At 41.8% G+C, this 20,419-nt stretch overlaps 1 protein-coding gene across 4 annotated transcripts in view; it reads left to right on the plus strand.

The window, feature by feature from the left end:
• LOC306968938 (RNA binding protein fox-1 homolog 3-like) overlaps positions 1-20,419 on the plus strand; it is a 1,481,628-nt gene that overhangs the window by 1,442,080 nt on the left and 19,129 nt on the right. For all 4 annotated transcript variants that reach the window (XM_079564526.1, XM_079564524.1, XM_079564525.1 and 1 more), the window contains 2 exons: positions 6,400-6,458; positions 17,551-17,629. In XM_079564526.1, coding sequence (XP_079420652.1) covers positions 6,400-6,458; positions 17,551-17,629 — 138 coding nt within the window. The remainder of the gene's footprint in view (positions 1-6,399; positions 6,459-17,550; positions 17,630-20,419) is intronic.

A 20,419-nucleotide genomic window follows, 5' to 3' on the forward strand; every position in this document is an offset into this window, starting at 1 on the left:
TCCACCATAGAGTCCAGATCTTACCCCATTGAGGCGCTTTGGGATGTGATTACACTGTCTAATCATCAATGCAAGATCTTGGTGAAAAGCAAAGGCAACCCTGAAAAGTCAGTTCCTGGACTAACTGTTCTGATCTGGGGTCGCCGCAGTTGGTCAGGTCTAGGTTCAGCAACACTATGTGATCAGCTGACGACCTGAACGTCCTGAATGACCAGGTTATTCCATCAACGGATTTCTACTTCCCTGATGGCACGGGCACATTCTAAGACGACAATGCCGGGATTCATCAGGCTCACATTGTGAAAGAGTTGTTATGGAGCAAGAGACGTAATTGTCACACATGGATTGTCCAGCAGAAGTCCAGATCTTAACCCCAATGAGAAGCTTTGGGATGTGGTCACAAGATCTTGGTGAAAAGTAAAGGCAACCCCTGGATCTTTTGACATTGCAGAAACTTATTGTCATCAAAGCTAAAGGTGGTCCTTTAGTTAATGAAAGTTAAGTAGTCTTAGCTGCAATCAGAGGACATATAAAACAGTTTTCAAAGAATAGAAAAAGTTGAGCCACAGATGGATCAAATCGAATAACGCCACGGTCACGCTCCGCTCCGGACAGACTGAACAATATAAACGCTGTGGCTAAATTTCCCTGTAGGTTCAACAGCGTCGGTGTCAAAGGTGGCCCGTTCCTACAAAAAGCACAGAAAGAATAAGCATGTAAACAATACTTAAGTAGAGGCTAAAAGTTTCCTTCTCCCTCCCTCCTCTGCGTCCTGGCACCAAGGTCTGCCGTGGTCGGCCCATCACTCACGCAGTCACCCCGGCCCCGAGCGCCTCCGCACCATTAGTTTGTGGTAGTGGGCAGTGCTGTGCTTCGGCCTGGTTCGGTGCACGTGAAGGTCCCCATTGCCGCCCTCCCCTCTCCTCTCACCTCCCTCTCCCTCGCTCTCCCTCTCCGTTATGTGCTGAATCCTCTGTTTGGGCGACGGGGGCGTCCGGGGCTGCGTATAGTCTCAGACATAGCCGCGGTGGGACGAGGGGGCTCTTAAATTAAATATGGCGGCGGAGTGTCATATATTTACAGAACAGGCCCCGTACGTGATCCGTCATGTCAGAGGGACAGTGTGGTTACAGACAGGGAGAGGGATGACCCGAGGTGCTGCCGGGGATTTAAAAGGCTGCTGCAGTGTCTTCTATCGGCAGACTGCTCTGATGTCCGCTCGACTTGTTCCACTTGGTTTGGAACGTCTCGCGGAAAAACAAACGTTAATTAAATTGCGTTGGGATTCAGAATTTTAATCTTGATTTGAGTTGACATGTTCTCAAAGGAAACTTTCCTCGAGAAAAACAACTTTGAGTAACACCGTTGTCTTTGGTAATTTCTTCTTCTGATGCTGAAGCATTCCCATTCTTTTTCCAGGATGGGTAAGGCCACATTTGCATATCAACAGGTATAGGGTTGCAATCTTGTTGGACTTTTTCTAACATGCAAGATACCTTTAGTAAACGCAACTATCCTTAAAATTAGGGTTTAGGTTAGGATTAGGGCTGGTTTGGATTAGCTTCACTCTCCTTGAAGCAGTCCTAAGTAACTTGTTTACCTTAATAAATCCTTTCCGTAGTCCCTCTGGGGGTAATACAAGTGTTAATGGGATTATTGGAAACTCCCCCTGGTGTCTCTGGCCAGAAAACCACAATTGCAGCTTTCCTGCTTACGGGTTGAAGTCACCAATACACACTAATGAAATCACGAAGAAGAAGCTAGCAGGCTAACGGGCAAAGCTAACTGTGGGCTAGCGCCACATAAACAGTATTTACAGCCAAGTTTGAGTGAAAAAAATTATCGCCATTGTGTAATTGAATGAACAATATCCCTCTCTCCCTTTGTCTTTTCTGTCAGAGTAGTATTTACTCTCACGGACAATAAATGAGTAAAAAAACGCAACATGCTACGACACCTGCAGTGGCGCTTATGGCCTTGAGGGGCATGAGTTACTTAGTTATCACTGCTCACTGACTCACCAGAAAACCTTTAAACAAACAATTTATCTTGAAGAGTTGTAGAGGCTGTCATGACTGAAAGTAAAGGTGCCATGCTGACCAAACATAAGTTTTTTCCCCATAAAATGCTGCATAATGCACCTTTATGGCTAGGTTTAAAGTTAGCATTAGGGTTTGTTTGGATTAGCTTCACTGACCTTAAGGTTAGGTTTAATGTTAGGATCGTTTTGGATTAGCTTCACTATCCTTAATGGTTAGGGTTAGTTTTGATTATTCTGTGTTTTTAGTGCTGAGAACTTGAGGAGAAGTGCTCATCAGCAATTAATGAACTTTGGAAGCAGGGTGAATTTATAGCAATCTATGTAGAAGCGAGGATATTACCTTGTTATTGCTATTACTACCACCCGGCTGCATTAAAAAAGGTGGGAGTTATTGTTAAACAGGAATGTGAGTCAGCATGTCCTCAACACTAAAACATGCCGGTTCAGTACAATTCACATAACAATTCACAACACTTTTTCAAAGAAACCTTCAAGTAAATCCCTGGAAATGGATGAATACAAGTGGTCTTGACATATTTTCTTCAGAATCAATGTCAAGAAGCCGAGGAGAAACACTGAGACTCTTTATTCCAACAAAATCTTTAGTGTTAAGATGCAACTTGCGTTCACTCTGTCACCAAGTGGACCCAACGATTCTGGGACCACTCCTAAGCCCATGACAACAGACAGAGGGTCCTGAAGTTATGTTCTTTACACAATAGACTTATCGATGCCAGTTTTAGGTCAAGAACTTAAGAACTGACAAGGCTTCCTCCTAAGAAACGGACTTCGAGCTCACGAAACTCATAAAGATGATATCTATTTGGTCATTCTTCTATAAATATTATATTATCTTGCATTCCCCTTTTATTGTCAATCCACTTGAAGCAAAACAATATCTCCATTTGAATTCCGAGTGCGTGTCGTGAAATCAGGTCAGGAGGCCACAGCTCTTCGCTCCCTCCCCCATTCTCCCTCTCTCTCTCTCTCTCTCTCCCTCCCCCCATATCTCAGGGGAGTGGGGGCATGGGAGTGGGGGGAGGTGGATGGGGCCAGGAAGTCAGGGCTCCCGGGGGCTCTCCACTTCCTGCGGGACGGTCCCGCCTGGGGACGGGGGCCGCTGATTACCGCGCGCTCCCCACAAACACGCTCCTATAAATCACGGCGGCTCTCTGTCAGTGCGCGGCGCGGGACATTTGTTATGGTGTCGTGCGGGCCCGCTGCTGTGAGAGACCGGAGCGCTGGAGTGTACAGTCGCCTCTCTCCCTCTCCCTCCCCTCTTTTCATGCATATGTATAAGAGTCTGCCGGGGAGGGTGCCTCTTTATGCATGCATGCATCCGGCCCCGCGATCGCATGTCTCAGCAAGAATGCGGCTCCAGGTTTCCAGCGTTTTTTGTTTTTTTTTAAAGTTCCAGATATCATATTCAGAATTTTATTAAACGCCAAATGAATGCTCGCTCTGGGAATGGCCCGCTCCTATGGGCCTCTATAGGAACGGGCTCAGGGGCTTTGGGCATTCGGCCGGCCTGATGCTTAAAGTGGAAGTACAGGTTGTTTTTAGACTGCGGAACAAGCTTGTTTTCCTGTATCTCTCACATGGCACATCTTAGAGGAAGACCTAAATGTGTAGAACCTGATCGCTTCTATCCTCCTCCTCCTCTAGGGGGCAGTGTAGTGTCCCAATACGCAAAACTTCATTTGCACAATCAGCGTTTTCAAAGAAAGCAATCAAATAATCTCCCAAATGAATGAAAAAAATCAAACAAGTTATAGTACTTTTACCGGGGAATTGAAAAAGTGGCTGCTGGGAGGCCAAACCTGCAGGCACCGACAGGGGCTAGTTTTAGGTCCTCCATTATTCTATGACAAAATGTAGCTTTTGCTTATTCATTGTGAACCACTGGGGGGCAGCACTGGATTTGTTAATGTATTTTAATATGTGATTGGTAAACACATGTGACTGACTATGTGATTGACTGTTAGAAGAATGAATGGTCATGCCGTATAGTGTAACCACGGACTACGGATGAAAACTAGCTATTTAGCTGTAATCTGGTGCAGTACATCTCTGTCTCTTTGAGCGTAATGTCTCTGTACATTGTCCCTTCTGTAAAGATTAAAGTAAAGTATATCATGACGTGACCTGAATGTGGATTCGGAATCTATTTGAAATCGCATTTTGAGTGTTTGCAGTCAACAAAGATATGAGATTATTTTGGCAGTGCAACATCCATTTCTAAGCAACAAAGGGCACCATGATTTCAAGATGTCCATCCAACCACTCCACAAAATTCAGATTCTTCCCCGAGGGTGTGTTTGCATTGCTGTACTGTGGTTCCAGTTGAAAGTGCACATTATGATGGCCCTGCAGTGGAATGAAAGGTGTTTTGTCCACCTTTACTATATGGCAAAAGCAGATGATTGTGAAAAAATACACTGTGTCTGTTTAGGAAACTAATTGTTGCTGGTGTCACTGTGTCAGTAAAGCTCCATTTTGAGTCCTGAAAGTTGAGAAACCTGCTCATAAACCTTTCAGGAGTGACTTTAAACAACCATTACCAGTTTGAATTTCACTCTGTCTATTTCATCGTTTGTAAACCCAAAAATGTGGCCTTCAAGCTTGAACTGTAACATAAGCAAAAGTCGGATTTATTAGACTTCTATTGGTCAACCAGACTAGTAACGTATTCACTAAACCAGAAGAGATTCAATTTTTGCTTCTATCACTTTCTTGCTAAATGAAACCTTCATCGCTCCAAGTGGCAAAATAAAAGGAACAAATTCCGTGACTCAAATCTGTCACTCGAACACATTTTGCCACTCGCTTTGGAACGTTATGACATAATTTGCATCCCCTTTACACCCGTGTCTCTCAGCTGGTGTTGCCTCAGGACCCACCTTCAACCTAAGCCACCCAAACAAGAACATTTAAAATGACATATTGTGAATTGAGCCCAAATGAAGGACTCAAATGGATTCCAACTGGCATTAAATCTAAGTTTCTTCACTCAAAAGTTACCCGTTAAATCCAATCTGCTTTTGGATATATCAAAACTCACCCTCGTTTCTCTGTTTGGTGGAATGTTTGCAAGTCTTAACCGAAGAAATAAGCTCATTTTCTGTGATTGTTTGCATTAAATTAGGATATTTGCCGATTAAATGTGACCAATGATCAAAAGCAGCCGTGTCCCATCACATCACATCCATATGTTTCAGCCTTTCTCTCTTTATCGTTCCTTCTCTCAGCCCCTCCTCTTAAATTCTTAAAAATGAATGAAAGCATGCATTATTAAGGGGCACCTATCCTCTGCTGCCGTATGGGCTGAGACGGGCACACTCGTGGCTGGCACTAATAGAAAAACAGTGGGGGAACCGCTTCATTTTTCACATAGACTAATAGCACCTCTCCACAATGAGCTATTTAATTCCTTTCTGCACTCTGCCAAATGAATACAACGCTCTGGTCTGCAGCCTCGCCTTTTTTCTTCTTCTTCTTCTTCTTTTTTTCGCCTCTCCGACTTCATTGGCGAGCCGGGGAGGGGGGCCGAATCTGCCTTTTCAATAATGCATCAGCGCCCTGCCTGGGAAAGCACTGGAGAAGCCCCTATGTGTAGAAATGAACTGATATATTTTTGGGGGGAGAGAGAGAAGGGAGAGGGAGAGGCAGGGCTGTCAATGGATCAGAGAACATCATTCATGGGATGCCATCAGCGACTCCCGGCCCATTCATAACGTATCGCAGCTCCCCCTGGTGTCCAGAAGCGGGGGTTGCGCTCGGGAGGGCACAGTGGATTTTCTTTTCTCTCTTGTATTTTGTGAACATCATTCACGGCAAAAAACCGGGAAAATAGGTGGAATTTCCAGTCATTTTCACACAGATTTTCGGTTCTCATTAGATACGTAAACCTTATTCCAAAGCAGTGATTTTGGAAGGAAACATCAACTCATCAAGTTGAGGTTTCCGGAGAGAATTTTGGATCCAGACTTTGAGAATGGCTGTTCCAGAGAGTAACAATCTGATTTATGTTTAAGTACCTGCAGACAAAACATAATTTACAATCAATACTATATACAAATGAACTCAATGACATACATCTGATTGTGTAAGAAACACCGATATAGTTTATTTTCATCTGTCAACATGTAGCATCCAGTAGGAGTAAAAGTACTGTGCGATAAAACAAAAAAGTATTTGAAGTTTGAAGGATTGCCAAAAGTTACTAGATAGAATGTTGAGTGTTGGCTTCAGGTCAAAGCAACTAAATTCAAGTAATTCTTGTAGATTTCCGTTTTGTTTTCTTGTAAGCGATGGGTTCCAGCTTTTGAATGACTCGATTATCTTGTGTGTTTTTTCAGGGAGGCTATGCAGCCTACAGATTTGCCCAGCCCGCTACCACCGCCGCCTACAGTGACAGGTAAGACCAGCGGTTACACTGACGTTATCTTCTGATCGTTTTATAGATGCTTGAAAAAAGTTGCAACACTACTTTGTGGCTCGCTCTTGTAGAGGAAATTGTCATTTTTAAAGGTTCAGACGAAAAGTTGTGTCATATGAACAATCTCTTCATGCTTAAAGGTACACTGCGTAACATTTTGGACTATACTGTTGCCCTCAACACAAAACATGCTCTAAATGACCAGCTGGACACAGAAAATGCTATTTTTGCAGTGGATAATCAAAGAATGGATCTGGATGAGGGCTTAACATGTTTAACTCTCAATTCTGCTGACTTAAGTCGACATCTCCATGGAGACGAGCTGGAGACGTACCCACTCCTGGTAAAGCTATAGTCATGTTTTAGCAGAGCTGAGCCGCTCACAGCAAAGGCTCATGTTTGTTTGAGGTATTTTTCAATGGTGAAAATATCATAATATCATAAAATAAATGCTTGTATTTCAATTTTGTGTTTTGGGTGAAATCTTGCGTGGTGTTGCTTTAAAGTTCATTTGACACGTTAGACACAATTGTTGCCACAACATAGTTAACACAATTATATTGAAGATTTTGTGAATTTTACCCATTGCAGCTTTCTTACATTTTTTTGAGATGCTTATAGTTTCACTTCCTTATTGCACACTCACAGGAAGTGACATAGATAGAGGCAAACCATTTTAAACTGTTGCCGTGCCAACCATGTTACGTCAATGGGAAATGAGTCAAACTGCTGTGGAACGTTTACCTTTATCTACACCACTTCTTCAATAAAAAAACTGATGCTTAACTGAGATGAAATGATCATTTTTACTTACAACGGATGTTATCCATTTAAATAATTTAAGTTTAAACCACGCAAAGGATCATGGGTGATGTAGTTTCTTACTAGTTACTAGGTCTATGCTGCTCATCTGGTGTAGCTTTGGGCTCCACTTTCAACATATTATAATAAAATGTACATTTTACTGCAGTTTGCCCCATATATATATCTATATATATCTATATATAAAACTGCACTTTAAGAGCCACTGCCTCAGGCTTGCGAGCTTACAGTCAACAATATCTACTTTTACCATATTTTTTAATCAAACTTAGCCAGCGCTGTGATATTTTGCTAAAGCGCGGCTCCGCTTCATAAGTTTGCGGGAGCGTCCTCGTGGAATAACTTTAATCCAATTCACTTTTATGAGTTAAAAATAGATCTGGAACATATGGAGAACAATTTGCCTTTATTACAGTCCCCGTATTGGAGTGGATTTTGCCTAAACGTCCCAAACCCTCTCCCCCTCTCTCCTCCATAGTTATCTTATCATATTCTTTTTAGCTGTGGGCGACGCCGCGCGGAAAGCCTAACCTTGTTGCTTTGAATGAGGCCGGCCTACTCCAATACACGCCAGCGCACACTCCAAAGGAGGGGATACAAGCGCTTTTTCGGCCACTTTTGATTTAGCCAAAGTTACTTTTGAGAAATATTCACATGGACAGCATGGCAAAGTTGCAATTCTTTTTGTGAGAATTGCAACTTTGCATGACATGTGTTGAGGTAAGCACAATGATTATCAATGAGGTATTTGGCTGGAACTGAACTACAGTATCAGTGGTTCTCAAACTGTGTTATGTCAGACTAATCTGGGGTGGGCAATTCATTTTCATAGGGGCCACATGAGAAACCTGAATTGAGTTGGAGCCACACCAACAATAGCTCGAACTTATTCTGCAACTTTATCCTATTGTACATTACACTACATTGTGTATTTTGAATATCTGATACTGGTATTTAGTAGGACTATTATTTTATGAAAATACTTAGCCATATCAAGCCAAGTGTGTGCATCGTTATTTATCTCATTCAACTTCTTATACTACTTGTACCACTTCTACCATCGCACTGAAAGCACCTCTGTGCTTCCTTCAAACAGAGTTTCTGGGAAGTGAAGCGATAGCATAACCTGGCTAACTCCATGCTGCTGTGTGCGCTCGAATCATTTCAACTGCACAACAGCCTGGGGACCATGGCCGAAATTTTCGCATGGATTTGGGAACCAATCACAGAACGAGGAGGGACGGCAAGACGATGACGCGCTATTCGATATACGGAAGCTTGTAGTTTATTTACGGATAAAAAAGAAAACGTTTATTTACGGATCCAACATGACAGCAGCAGACGCAATGGTATTTTCCGATCAAGCTTTAGGGATGGATAGCAGGGGTCTCCAAGGAAATTTCCCTGGGGGCCAAAACATACATGGGGAGTGTATTGCCTGGGTCCCTTAAAGGAACAGGCCACCGTTTTTCCAAACTGAGATATGTTCTTACCTGAGCCTCGACGAGTTGGTACGTACCTGTCTGGTCTTTGTGCCTGTGGAAGAGCGTGGTCGCTTCCAACTTCCCCCCCGTTTGGAGCCATAGGAATATACTGGGAGAGGCCAAATGCTAACAACATCTTTAGTCGTTTTGCGTGACTGAGCGCACGCACAAAGACCAGACAGGTACGCATCAACTCGTCTAAGCTCAGGCAAGAACATCTCAATATCTAAAAACGGTGGCCGGTTCCTTTAACAAAAGCTAATAATGAGCCTGACAGGACTGTAGCCAATGTGTTGTCTGTAATTACTACTGTTATAAGGTCAATTTAGAGCTGGTGAACTGCAATTTCATGAAGGTTTAGAAGCCCATGGAAGTTAATAGTTCAGACAAAAGTCTAATTCCTTATTTTTTACTTTAGGCTCAGCCCTGAGTCACTCCTGACTTAGAATCACAAAAAACAAATATTTTCTGACCTGCTGCTCTTAATCCAAAAGGCATAGCTTTCTTCAAATATGCGTATTTGGAGGAAGTCAACACACGCACAAAGCCAGCCAAACAAGTCGAATTACCTTAAACCTCACGGAGTAAGAAAAAAAAAAAAAAAAAAAGATAGAGTTCAGGAGCAGGAAGACGAGCAAGGGGCAGAATTAAATCGCCGCTCGAAAGGCAAAAAAGCCGCTGTCCAATTTCTGCACTCGGTTGCTCATAATTGGAGGCTTGGGTCGCTCTGATAAATCTTACATTATCGATATGATCTCGCGGCTCTCGGGCAGCGGGGCGTACCTTATCACAAGTGACATGCTCGGTCCTTTTTGCAGATTACACCCCACCCCCACCCCACCCAAAAAAAAGGGGGAGGAAAAAAAAAAAATCGGGCCCCATCTCCAGTGACAGTGCGAGAGAGGAGTGATGCAGTTGGCCCCTTCATAAATACTCCACACCTGATACACCTCGACTGCGCGCACGGCGTTTATCACAGTGGCCCTCATCCAAAGCAACAAGGTTAGGCGTTCTGTGTTCGATAGCCGGCAGCTGAAAAGAATATGGCGCTCTTCCCCCCCCAAACTGATAACGGGAGGGAGAAAGAAGAGGCGAGGGTTCGGGGCGTTTAGGCTTTTCAAATGGTGGTAAACTCACAGAAGAAAGAACATTTACTTCACTACTGTACTTAGATAGAGTTGCTGTAGATCTGTACTTTACTTGAGTAGTATTTTTGCTGAGAACTTATTACTTTTATTCCTCTAGATTCAAAATATTACCATGTTACATTCTAATCTTCAACATTTGATAAAGCTGGCACAGCGTTCTAAAGGCCTATACTAATATATAGAGGAAAAACTATTTTGTTTTTGAGGAAATTTTCAGTCTTGTACAGAAAGATCCTGGACCCAGTGACTGATATTAATGACAATTTTTCTAATTCATAGATTTTCTTTTTAGCTACGACTTGTGAAAGTGTAACGCTGTTAATAGGAAAAACTGGCTCCTGCCCCCCACTGGGTCCGGTGACATCATCATATTCTAGAACCTGCAACCCAGCAATTGGTCCTTTAACTCTTAACCCCCACCTGAACCTAGGACATTTTCTCCAGTTTCCCCAAGTAAATTTCCCTGGGGGCCGAATGTATTGCCGGGGTCCATTAACAAAAGCTCCAAAATAAAAATATGTAAATAATTTATGTTTTAATGTATGTTAAAAATATGTTTTGTTTATGTTTAGTTACTCCCCAACACTGTATCTGAGCAATACTTTTTTTCTATACCTATATATTTGTCATCTAGAACCATAAAACAGAACAATAATGCAAATGTATTCCATAAAAGTCCATTTATTTTACATTTGAATCATTTATTTGAGCTGAAACTTGTCCCTGGACAAACAGGCATCAAAACGTTCTCCATACCTTTTATTTTTTCGATACCAGTAGTACCTAAAAACTAATTTCGATACCATACTGGTATTGCCTAATGGTACCGAGTCCTAATCCGGGTTTGTTATTCTATCAGACTGGGTCCACTTTGTTGGTCTGGATCACGTTGAGGGCATGAGTCAAAAGCGAGCAGTATGTCCATGTTACATACTATACATCTATGTCTAAATATACAATAATCAGGCCCAGAAAAAACTCAAAAAACAATTTCGAGAAAAGAGAACCCTGGACGAGAACCATAAGAAGGAGAGTTCCCATCGGCTGAAGACTGTGGAGCTAACGTCCCGTCCTTGTTGGAGCTTTAGGACAGCGAGGCTCATACAGTGACTGCTCCTTTTAGATGTGGAGATGTGCCTTTTATGTCTCCTACGCCATTTAAATACAGTGAGTTTTAGTTAATTTTCTTCTGTTTCATGTGGACCAAATGTGAACACGGCCTTAGGAAGTCGACAGTTCAAAATCATATACATGCTGAACAATGAAAAGATTATATTTATCACCACCAAAAAGTAGCGGTAATTGTCAACCGTCCTTTCTTTCTCTGTGCTGAAGGAAACAGATGCATTGGAAACTGCCGAGGAAAAAAGTCCAAACTAATTATTTTTGCATATTAGGCCATTAACTGCAGATTAAATAATCATCAGAGTGGGGATTATCATCTCTAATTGATTTTATGTAAAACAAGCCCCATTTCATGATTAACTTATGGCTCATTATTTCTGCTGAAGTTTGTCGTAATATAAAGTTGTGTGAAACGCTGAAGGGTATAGGGAAGAATGAATATGAAGATCGAGATTCTAGTTTGGGTTTTGTTCAGGGTTAAAGTTTTGGAACTTCTTTTTGGGCACATTTTCATTGAGGAAAGATAGAATGGTGTCTTGTTTCTTTTGTGTATGTTTCAGTGAGTGTATTCAGTCTCTTACGCACTTAAAAAATTGACTCTGTCACACTGTAATCCATGAAACCCCTGTGTTTTAAGGTCCAGACTCCTTCACTTAACGTGTTCTGGTCATATCCGCGGTCAAACTCTCATTTTGATAAGACTAAGTTACAACAAGATATGCTCCATAATGGTCAAAATAAGCCTGTAATAGTTAGGATTTGTTTCTCTTTTTTCCCATTGGCTTTACTAGACCTAACAGTTCAGGGTGAAAGGAGGGGAAGAGTGGGGAGAGATGTTCAGCAAATTGCTGAAGGTGGGACTTGAACCCGCAACACAGAGGCTAGGACTGTACAAAATGGATGTGATTTCATTTATTCATATATTTGTTCATTTCCTGGAGTAATTTACTGACTAAAACTAAACTACCTCTTAACCCCCACCCTAACCGCGCTCATTTTCACCAGTTAAAGTGATAGTCTAGAAGTCTAAATGTATTGCAAATTTTATAAAATGTGCAAAATTTTACACACTTGCATTTTGATGTAAAGTAAGTAATAATATATATATTTTAATTTTTTGTAAAGTCCCTCCATCCCGGATCTCAGCAACTAGTCAGAGTCTTGTATCCTCCCGCGCTGACCAATGAGACGAGCTTTCTCTGTGAACCGGCCTGTCAGGTCCAATCAGGAGGGAGGAGGAGGAGCTTGATCATTTACTTTGGAAAACTCTGTTCTTCCTCATTTGGCAAACTAGAAGGGCTTTCTGGTTAAAGAGGGGAGGAATTTAATTTACTTTCAAATTTCACTCTGTCTGTCCTCACTTAGCAAACTTACCGACTATCACTTTAAGCTTCACCCAAATCTAGAAGTGTCAAAATAGCGATAAACAAGGATGAAAACGCCGGAAAAAAATTAGAAAAAAGTTACAAAACCAGAACAAAAATGTGACAAAAAAGCAACAAAAAGGTGACAAAAAAAAGTGATGATAAAAATGTAACTAAAACCTGACAAAGAGCGACAAAGAAGGTCATGAAAAAGGTCAGGAAAAAGCTACGAAAACTATGGCTGACACATTGGCAACAACGCATGAAAGAATCATTTTTTTAGGTCTGAGCTTTCAAATGAGGTGTTACACCGGCCTGCAGTTTGTAAGCTCCAGTCGAGAAGCTTTTAGATTTGGGTAAAGCCGAACTGAGGAAATTCACTTATGAGTGGATTAGGCGGTTAACATAACTATAACTAGGAACACATATTGCATCACCTGAACTTTAGTGACACTCTTTGAAAAAGCCTCATATCAAGGTCTATATGAGGCTTTGTTCAGACTGGAAACGAAGCAGAGCAATATGATTAAATATTTTTTACAAGTAACATGAACATAAAGTCGCCTAAACTCAATTACATGTTTATCAAAAGGCTGAATTGTAAAATCAAAAGGCTGTATTGTGAGATTGTATCAAGGTATTGTAGCAGCTGGAGGAGTAGATTTCCCAGCTTACACAATGAACTAGGAGCTTTAATGTATCTGACCGGGTCCGACAAGTCCCAGCCCCGCCCCCCCCGCGGCCTCCAATCAGCTGTGTCCTTGCTGGTGACATTGCCAGTGGATCTTTAACCTCTTCGTCACCGGCGCCGCTTTCTCTTCCGTCTCTCCCCGTCCGTGCACTGTCCTTGAGCGGCCCGCGGGTTTCAGATAAGAGCACCTCCGGGTCCCACCCCCTTTGACCATCTCCCAAAGGACCCCCCCATCCATAAGCCCCCCCCCCCCCCCTCCTCCACCACCTCTCACTCGCTGACCTTGGGCGCCTGCCGGACTTTAATGGCCCGCGCCACATTAAGACCTTACATAACTCAGCGCAGCTCATCCGAAAAACATGGCCGCCATATGTCTTCTGGGATCCTTCTTCCTCGCCCCTCGTAGTTTTTACTCCTGGTTGATTCGGCCTTATCTACTCCCCGCAGACCCGTGTGCCGAGCCGTAATGTTTTACGACCACATCGGTAATTTCAAATTTTAGAAAGTAACTAAGAGGAACTAAGTTTTTATTAAGTGTGTAAATTGGCGCTAACATTAAAGCTAATAGAGGTCTCCTTGGTTCAGGAACGGACACCGGCGTTTTTGGGCCCATTTAGATTTTTCAAAGTTACCATCATGTACGCGAACGGTTTCTTTTTCGGAAATATGGAGACATCAATTAGCATTTTACAAGATGTAACGTGTGAAGGCAATTATTTAAGAACGCGATGTAGCGTGTCTGTGCAGAAAGTGCTGCTGACTTTAGCTTTAGCATTCTCAGAGCCTTGGCCACAGTTACCAACAACCCAATATACTCCATAAAAACAGGTGTAGATTGATTTGATATGAGATATGATTTGAGATTTTACTTTAGATACAAATGATCGTATAAAAGTGGCCTCAGAGCTAAATGCTAACGCTAATTCAGTTAAGTTTCTGCTTTTTGTGGGGCTGGATACACATCCGGTGGCCGCTAAACGTCACATTATAAGATTTCAATCATGAAGAAACCATGTAAAAATAATACAAATGAAAAGGACAAAACCCATATGTTAGTATTGCGCCTGGCTTCCCTATTCATTTGTATGGGGATAGAACAACACACGTGCATTTGTAGGAACAGGCTTGTCACATTGACATCATGTGAACGCAACCTATAGATACAGACGGCAGTTAAGGGGGAAAATAGTTTGGAGAAAAATCTAAACTTTCTGTAATTATTCAAAAACGGCTACAACAAATGCTGAATTATGAATATTGTTTTCTACTACATAAAGATACAAAGACATGGGGAGGAGCAAAGTGGTTCAACAGCCCATAAATACATAAATAACAGAGAATGCTAACATGATGCTTCATGTTAATGCTAATGCTAATGCTAGGTAGTTCTAGCTACGACTGCCGTTTTTTTTGCTTCTATTGAACAATCTGCTGTGAATAAACATCCATATGGACCCATTTTAGACTTTACTTTATTTGTATGTGGTAAATAAGTTTATATTTCACCAGAAAATGGCTAAAAAGAGTGAAAAATTGTGTTTCCCAAAGGATTCTATTTTCCCCCTCGGCGAGGCCACGCCCCCTTCTATGACACAATTCCGTCTGTATCTATTCCTTGTGTCTTCTTTACGCTTACATGATTTGGAATTTATTTATTTATTGTGTCAGGTGTATTCCCCGTGTGTACAGATACAAATCTTAGACGTCTTTTCTTCAATTAGCCGTCACAATGTGTGCTTGTGTGACGGAACGTGGCCGTGACAATAACCGATGTACAGCCAGGAGTGAATGCGTCGCAGCTTGGGAAACCCGGGTCTCGCGCTCTGCTGTGTATATCAGGACCTCTGTAACTAGAAGCCGAGGGAAACCCGTTTGAAGCCGCCTACGATCAATTGGAGAGAACAGACCTGGAGTGTCCACATTATGTTTTCATGTAAGTCAGTACAGCTCATGTAAGAGTCGTGGCCGCGGTGTGTCTTCTGGGAGGATTGCCTCTCCTCTCTCCTCTCTCCTCTCTCTCTCTCTCTCTCTAGTCTTCTTTTTTTTTTTTTATTCCCGGTTGATTTGGTGCCCTCAGTCCTTGGCTGGGTGTGCCTTATCTGCTCCGCACAGACCCTCATTTGCAAGCGAGCGTCGAAGAGGAGCGGAGGGGAGGAAGAAAAAAAAATAAAACAGAAAGTAAATAGAGGAATATGTGAAGTCGGATAAATAAATAAATAAGGCCCGACACATCTTGTCCTGTCTCGGAAGGAAATTGGAAGGATTAGTTCCAAACCAGCAACAATGAAAAGACAGGGGGCGTGGGGCCAGTGTTGCATCGTGGGTAAACAACGCGGCGAGGGCGAGAGAGACTGCTTGCTCCTCTGCGGATTTCCCCCCTCCAGCTTTGGTTTAGCTCATTAGCCATTCCCTTCACCTAATCAAGACGACAATGGAAACACAGGGACGATTTAGCCACCTTTGAACTGGGCCTTTTGAAGCACCTCGTATAATGTGGAGCGAGGCCCGCGAGGCAATGCAAGTCAGAGGGAATTAACGTTACCGGTGCACTGTACTCCCAGAACACGCGGCAATTATACCCCAAAAACATGCTCTGCTTGTACCTTTATACACCTACAGTAACTTGTTCTTTCATTGTAGTTTGACCTACTTCTTGTTCACTGCACACTCTAGATTTGCTTCCATGTTTATAAGTTCATTTTGGCTAATTTTATTGGTCGAGCTGTGTCATGTGACATATTTCTAAGGAGTCAATACTTTTGTTGATTGAGGTGGAATCAAGAAATTTGGAAAGACAGGTCAGCTTTCTATGTTAGAATATGCAGGTGTTTTGACCTAGTTCATGGCTAAAATGAAATCTGCATGAAACAAAAACTGGCACATAGCTTTAACATTCTCTCCCTGAAATTAGCTGAGCTCAATCCATTTTGTTCAGAATAGTTTTGGAAAGTAGTGACATGGCGGTTTTATTGTCAGTGTAAAGGACTTGTAGCAACAAGAGTAGGGCCTGGGTTTTCGATACCGATACCGGAACGATACTTTTTTACAATACCTATATTGAATTATTTGTCATATAGAACCATAAAACAGATTAATTATGTTCATTTATTCCTTTTCCTTCCATTTTATTTTTATTTTTTTGCATTTGTATCATTTGTTTGATGTGAAAGAAAGAAGAAAAAAACACTTCATACGTTTTTGTTATTTTCCCTAAATTTGTTCATGTGTATTTCCCAAATTGGCAATTTTTTTTTCATTTTTTTTGCCCAAATTTCCCCCAATCATTTTTTCCATTTTTTGTTTTTTACCCAAATTTAGAAAATCCCAAAAAATCCCAAATTGTTTGCACTTGTTCTTTCAAATTGTTTGCACTTTTTTCTATTTTTTTTTTTTTTTTCACTTTAATTAATTAATTATTTTTTATTTTATTTTTTTTAATTTTGACAACAGCCTCAAAACTTGATTATAAAGATTTCATATTTTTTTTTCGGTACCTGCTTTCGATACTTTTAGGGTTTTTTTATACCAGTATTACCCAAACCGTTTTACCCGATACCAGACTGGTATCGTTTAACAGTACCCAGCCTTAAACAAGAGTGACATAGGTTTATAGGCACAATTCCTGACATAAAAAGATGTACTTCCTGGCCAAAAACATAAGAAAGAAGTTCTAGGGTTACTGCAGTGGGTCAGGGCCAAACAATGACAAGGTTTTACCATCAATGGATCTTTTCTTCCCTGATGGCTCATTCCAAGATGACAAACTGTGAAATGAGACAAAATTTTCAAGGCATTAAACCCCATTGAGAACACATTTCCAAAACAACCTAGCTTGGGTTAAAATTACTTAGTTTTGAGCTTCTTTGAGTTCAATCTCGCTTGAAATAAGAAAGTAAAACTGCCAATGGGACATGTGAAATTTTCTCAACCCATCGGTAGATAAATGAACCTGGAATAAACACACAATATGCCTCAATCAAAACTAAAGGCAACAACATTCCTGAACATGTGACTTTTTCCTTTGCTTGTACTTCCTCCCAACGTTTGAAATACAACACTGAACCTCGTCGTCTACTCTTTCCCCCTGCTCTGCAAACACTACACCTTTAATTTAGGAGATACATTTGGCAGCTCCCCCCTAAGCTCCCCGCGTGCGCTCATTACGTATTCCCTCCGCCTAATCAAGATGACAATGAGAAGACAAGTATAATTCATCCACCTTTGAACCGGGCTTTTTGAAGCACCTTGTATAATGCAGGAAGCCCAGGAGGCCGCGCGGGGAAATAATTGATTGTGTTACAGACTTGAAAGAGTTGACTTGGGGGCCCGTGCATTAAACAAGCATGCATAAATGTTCTACTGTGCTCGTCAATGATAGATCAATCTCCTCATTCCCGCTCTCTGTCTCTCTCTGTGTCTCTCTCTCCCGTTGCGCAGCTATGGCCGAGTCTATGCAACAGCGGACCCCTACCACCACACGATTGGGCCGGCCGCCACATACAGTGTGGGGACTATGGTAAGCCTCTCAAAAACCCTATCCCACGCAGACACGCTCAAACACTGTCACACCAACCAAGGGGGAAGTTGCTCAGGTGAGGGGATCTGGAAAGTTTTCATTTGCTAACATACAAGCTGTTCAATACATAGTGTTCTTGATCAAATTGAAGCTCCATGTTTAATTCTGGTAATGTCAAAAAGGCTCAAGGCTAGTTCTGGCTTGTACAAATATCCATGTAGAAAAGTGTCACTATCTTCCAGAGGTGGGAGTAAGTCACTAAATGCAAGTCTCGAGTCATGTCCAAGTTGTGAAGGTCCAAGTCCCAAAGCAAGTCCTAGTCAATTAGTCATGGGGTCAAGTCGAGTCAAGTCAAGTCATAGCTTTTGTCCAGTCAAGTCTTTCTTTAGCCTGTAAGTCACCTCAAGTCGCAAACGTCAGCGTAAAGCCTAATTCTTTTTTTCAAAATGTGTTTAATCTACTTGAAAATATAAAGACCTTTCTCAAGATTTAAAATCTAATGGATTTGGATTCAAAGTCTAATTTAAATCGCCACAAAATTAATAAAATATATATAAATCTATGTACAAAATTACTGGGACAGCATTTTAAGGAAGGAGGCCTGGGGGGCCAACTTCATAAAAATTGAAACAGAGTCATTTAAACATGAGCTGCTTTTCCCTGCAGTCTTCAAGATAAATATAAAATAATGTTTTTTATTTTCATGAGTTTCTGGCAGTTTTTCTGTCAGTGGTTCCCCTGCAATGCCCCAGCCCCTGTATACTCGGATTCGCCCCTGCTCAAAGCCTTCAGTCCCACTGTCACTGGGCTCTGTGTGGCTGCGGAAAATATCTACTAAATGTTAGTGAGAACGCCTTAAAACACAGAAAAGCCCCCAAGATTTCTGTCATTACTCCAGCTCTTGTCGTTCTGGAGGCTCCTGTCTGCGCCATACCTTCAGTACATTGTTTCGAACGTTTTCCTGTCCTTAATAAATGTCTATGAATCTTCTACTCACTGTAGAAAACTTTTAATGCATCCAAAGAAACACGCATTTCCTCCTGCCATTTTGCAATATATTGAGACGCCTTCTATCGGGAAGTGGACAAAACATGTCATCTAATTACCATAATGTAAACGTAGATACGCCCTGATGAATCCTGATCTTTCAACAGTTTCACTCAAAGAAATAATAACTATAAAATCACAGCAAGTCATTGGCCTCAAGTCCACGTTAAGTCTCAAGTCACAAACAGCAAGTCCCAAGTCAAGTCAAGTCTTTTTAGAGCTTTGGTCAAGTAAGTCTCAAGTCCCGAAAATTGCGACTCGAGTCTGACCAGGTCTCCCACCTCAGAATCCGAATAGTTTTTGCTATCTTCCATTCGTTTTTACAATATTTTACCCTCTTCACTCATTATTTCTTAAACCATTTTGTATTATTTCCCCCTCCAAATCACACTGACAAAGTTGTTCCCAAAATAAACTTGAAAGCAGACCGTTCCAACGTTGCGTCCAAAAGTCGGCCATGTTGGTGGCGGGATTGCATAGGGTTGAAACATTTAGTGGGCTCTGTATTTGGCTACACCTGACATCGTAGTGGATTGGTTGTTTGAGTTGAGGACATTTCATTTACCTTCTCAGCTCAAATCTCTCACATAATCAGCCTGAATATCCAGATTGAAGAGAAGAGGGCGAAAAAGCCTCTGAGAAAAGAGGCGATACGTCCTCAACTCACACAACCCGGTCCAGTCCGGACAATTTCGAGAACTTAACACAAGCAAACAATATAAAGACACAGCCAAATTACGGAATCGTCTGATGGAGGTAGAGCCTCCACACGGCCCATGATCGCGTCTCTTAATCGCAAATAATCTCTATTCATGAGTCAGGACGATCCAGCGTCTTCTCTCGATCAGACTTCGTGCTCGAACTCAGTCGTCGCTCCCAAGCAGAACACAATGTCTCACGTACCTCGCGAACCGCTGCCTCCAAATTTGAAATTCCTTTTAATCCGGCCAATGAAAAGCGCCAACTTCTTTCATAATGTTTTAATCCCGAATTAAGGGGAGACTTCAAAGCGCCAGTTCATCTTTTATGCGCGGCTCCCTCTTGTTAGTGTTTTTAGGTCAGTGTGTTATGAGAGATGGAAACCCAGTTGTGCTATAGCGCTAACCTCCCGCCGAAACGAACGACTAACGACTCCCCAAAATCCAAGTTAATGTTTCAAACTTGGCTTCAAACGCTCTTTACTTTTTAGAATAGGGCGCCAAATCTATATTTTAGGATCCTGTGTCATTATTTAACAGCCGGCGTTAACGCTTCAGATTGAGTTTTATGTTTTGGCACCAGTTTAGATCAAGTTCATTTATTTAACCTTTTTGATTGTACAATAGAAAAGGATTTTAAAGTGAAACCTGGGGCTTTATTCCCCTCCAGTATAGGAGTTAAACTTACCATTAGCTCCATTTTGTTCACCCAAAAACCCGCTCTCACCTGGACATGTCTTAATAGATTCATCTGAAGTTTCATGACCAAACAAATCCCTTCTTCAGGGCTAAAGTTGGCGTCTGACTGAGGCGTTTACACAAGCGTTTAAATTACTCAGACACCAGACAAACTAGGCCGAATTCTAGGTCAATCGATGAATCAAGACAGCTGGATATTTCTTGATACAAACAGCCACCCATTCTGACACAATGTGGGAAACTCAGTCACCAACTTTGGCACTGAAAACGTTTGGCTGTTTGAGTCAAAACTGACCAGCGGATTAGCTGACTTTACTTATTAATCTACCTTGATGCCTGGATTGGA

The sequence above is a fragment of the Gobius niger genome (genome assembly GCF_951799975.1).
Source record: "Gobius niger genome assembly, chromosome: 10".
Taxonomy (NCBI): domain Eukaryota; kingdom Metazoa; phylum Chordata; class Actinopteri; order Gobiiformes; family Gobiidae; genus Gobius; species Gobius niger.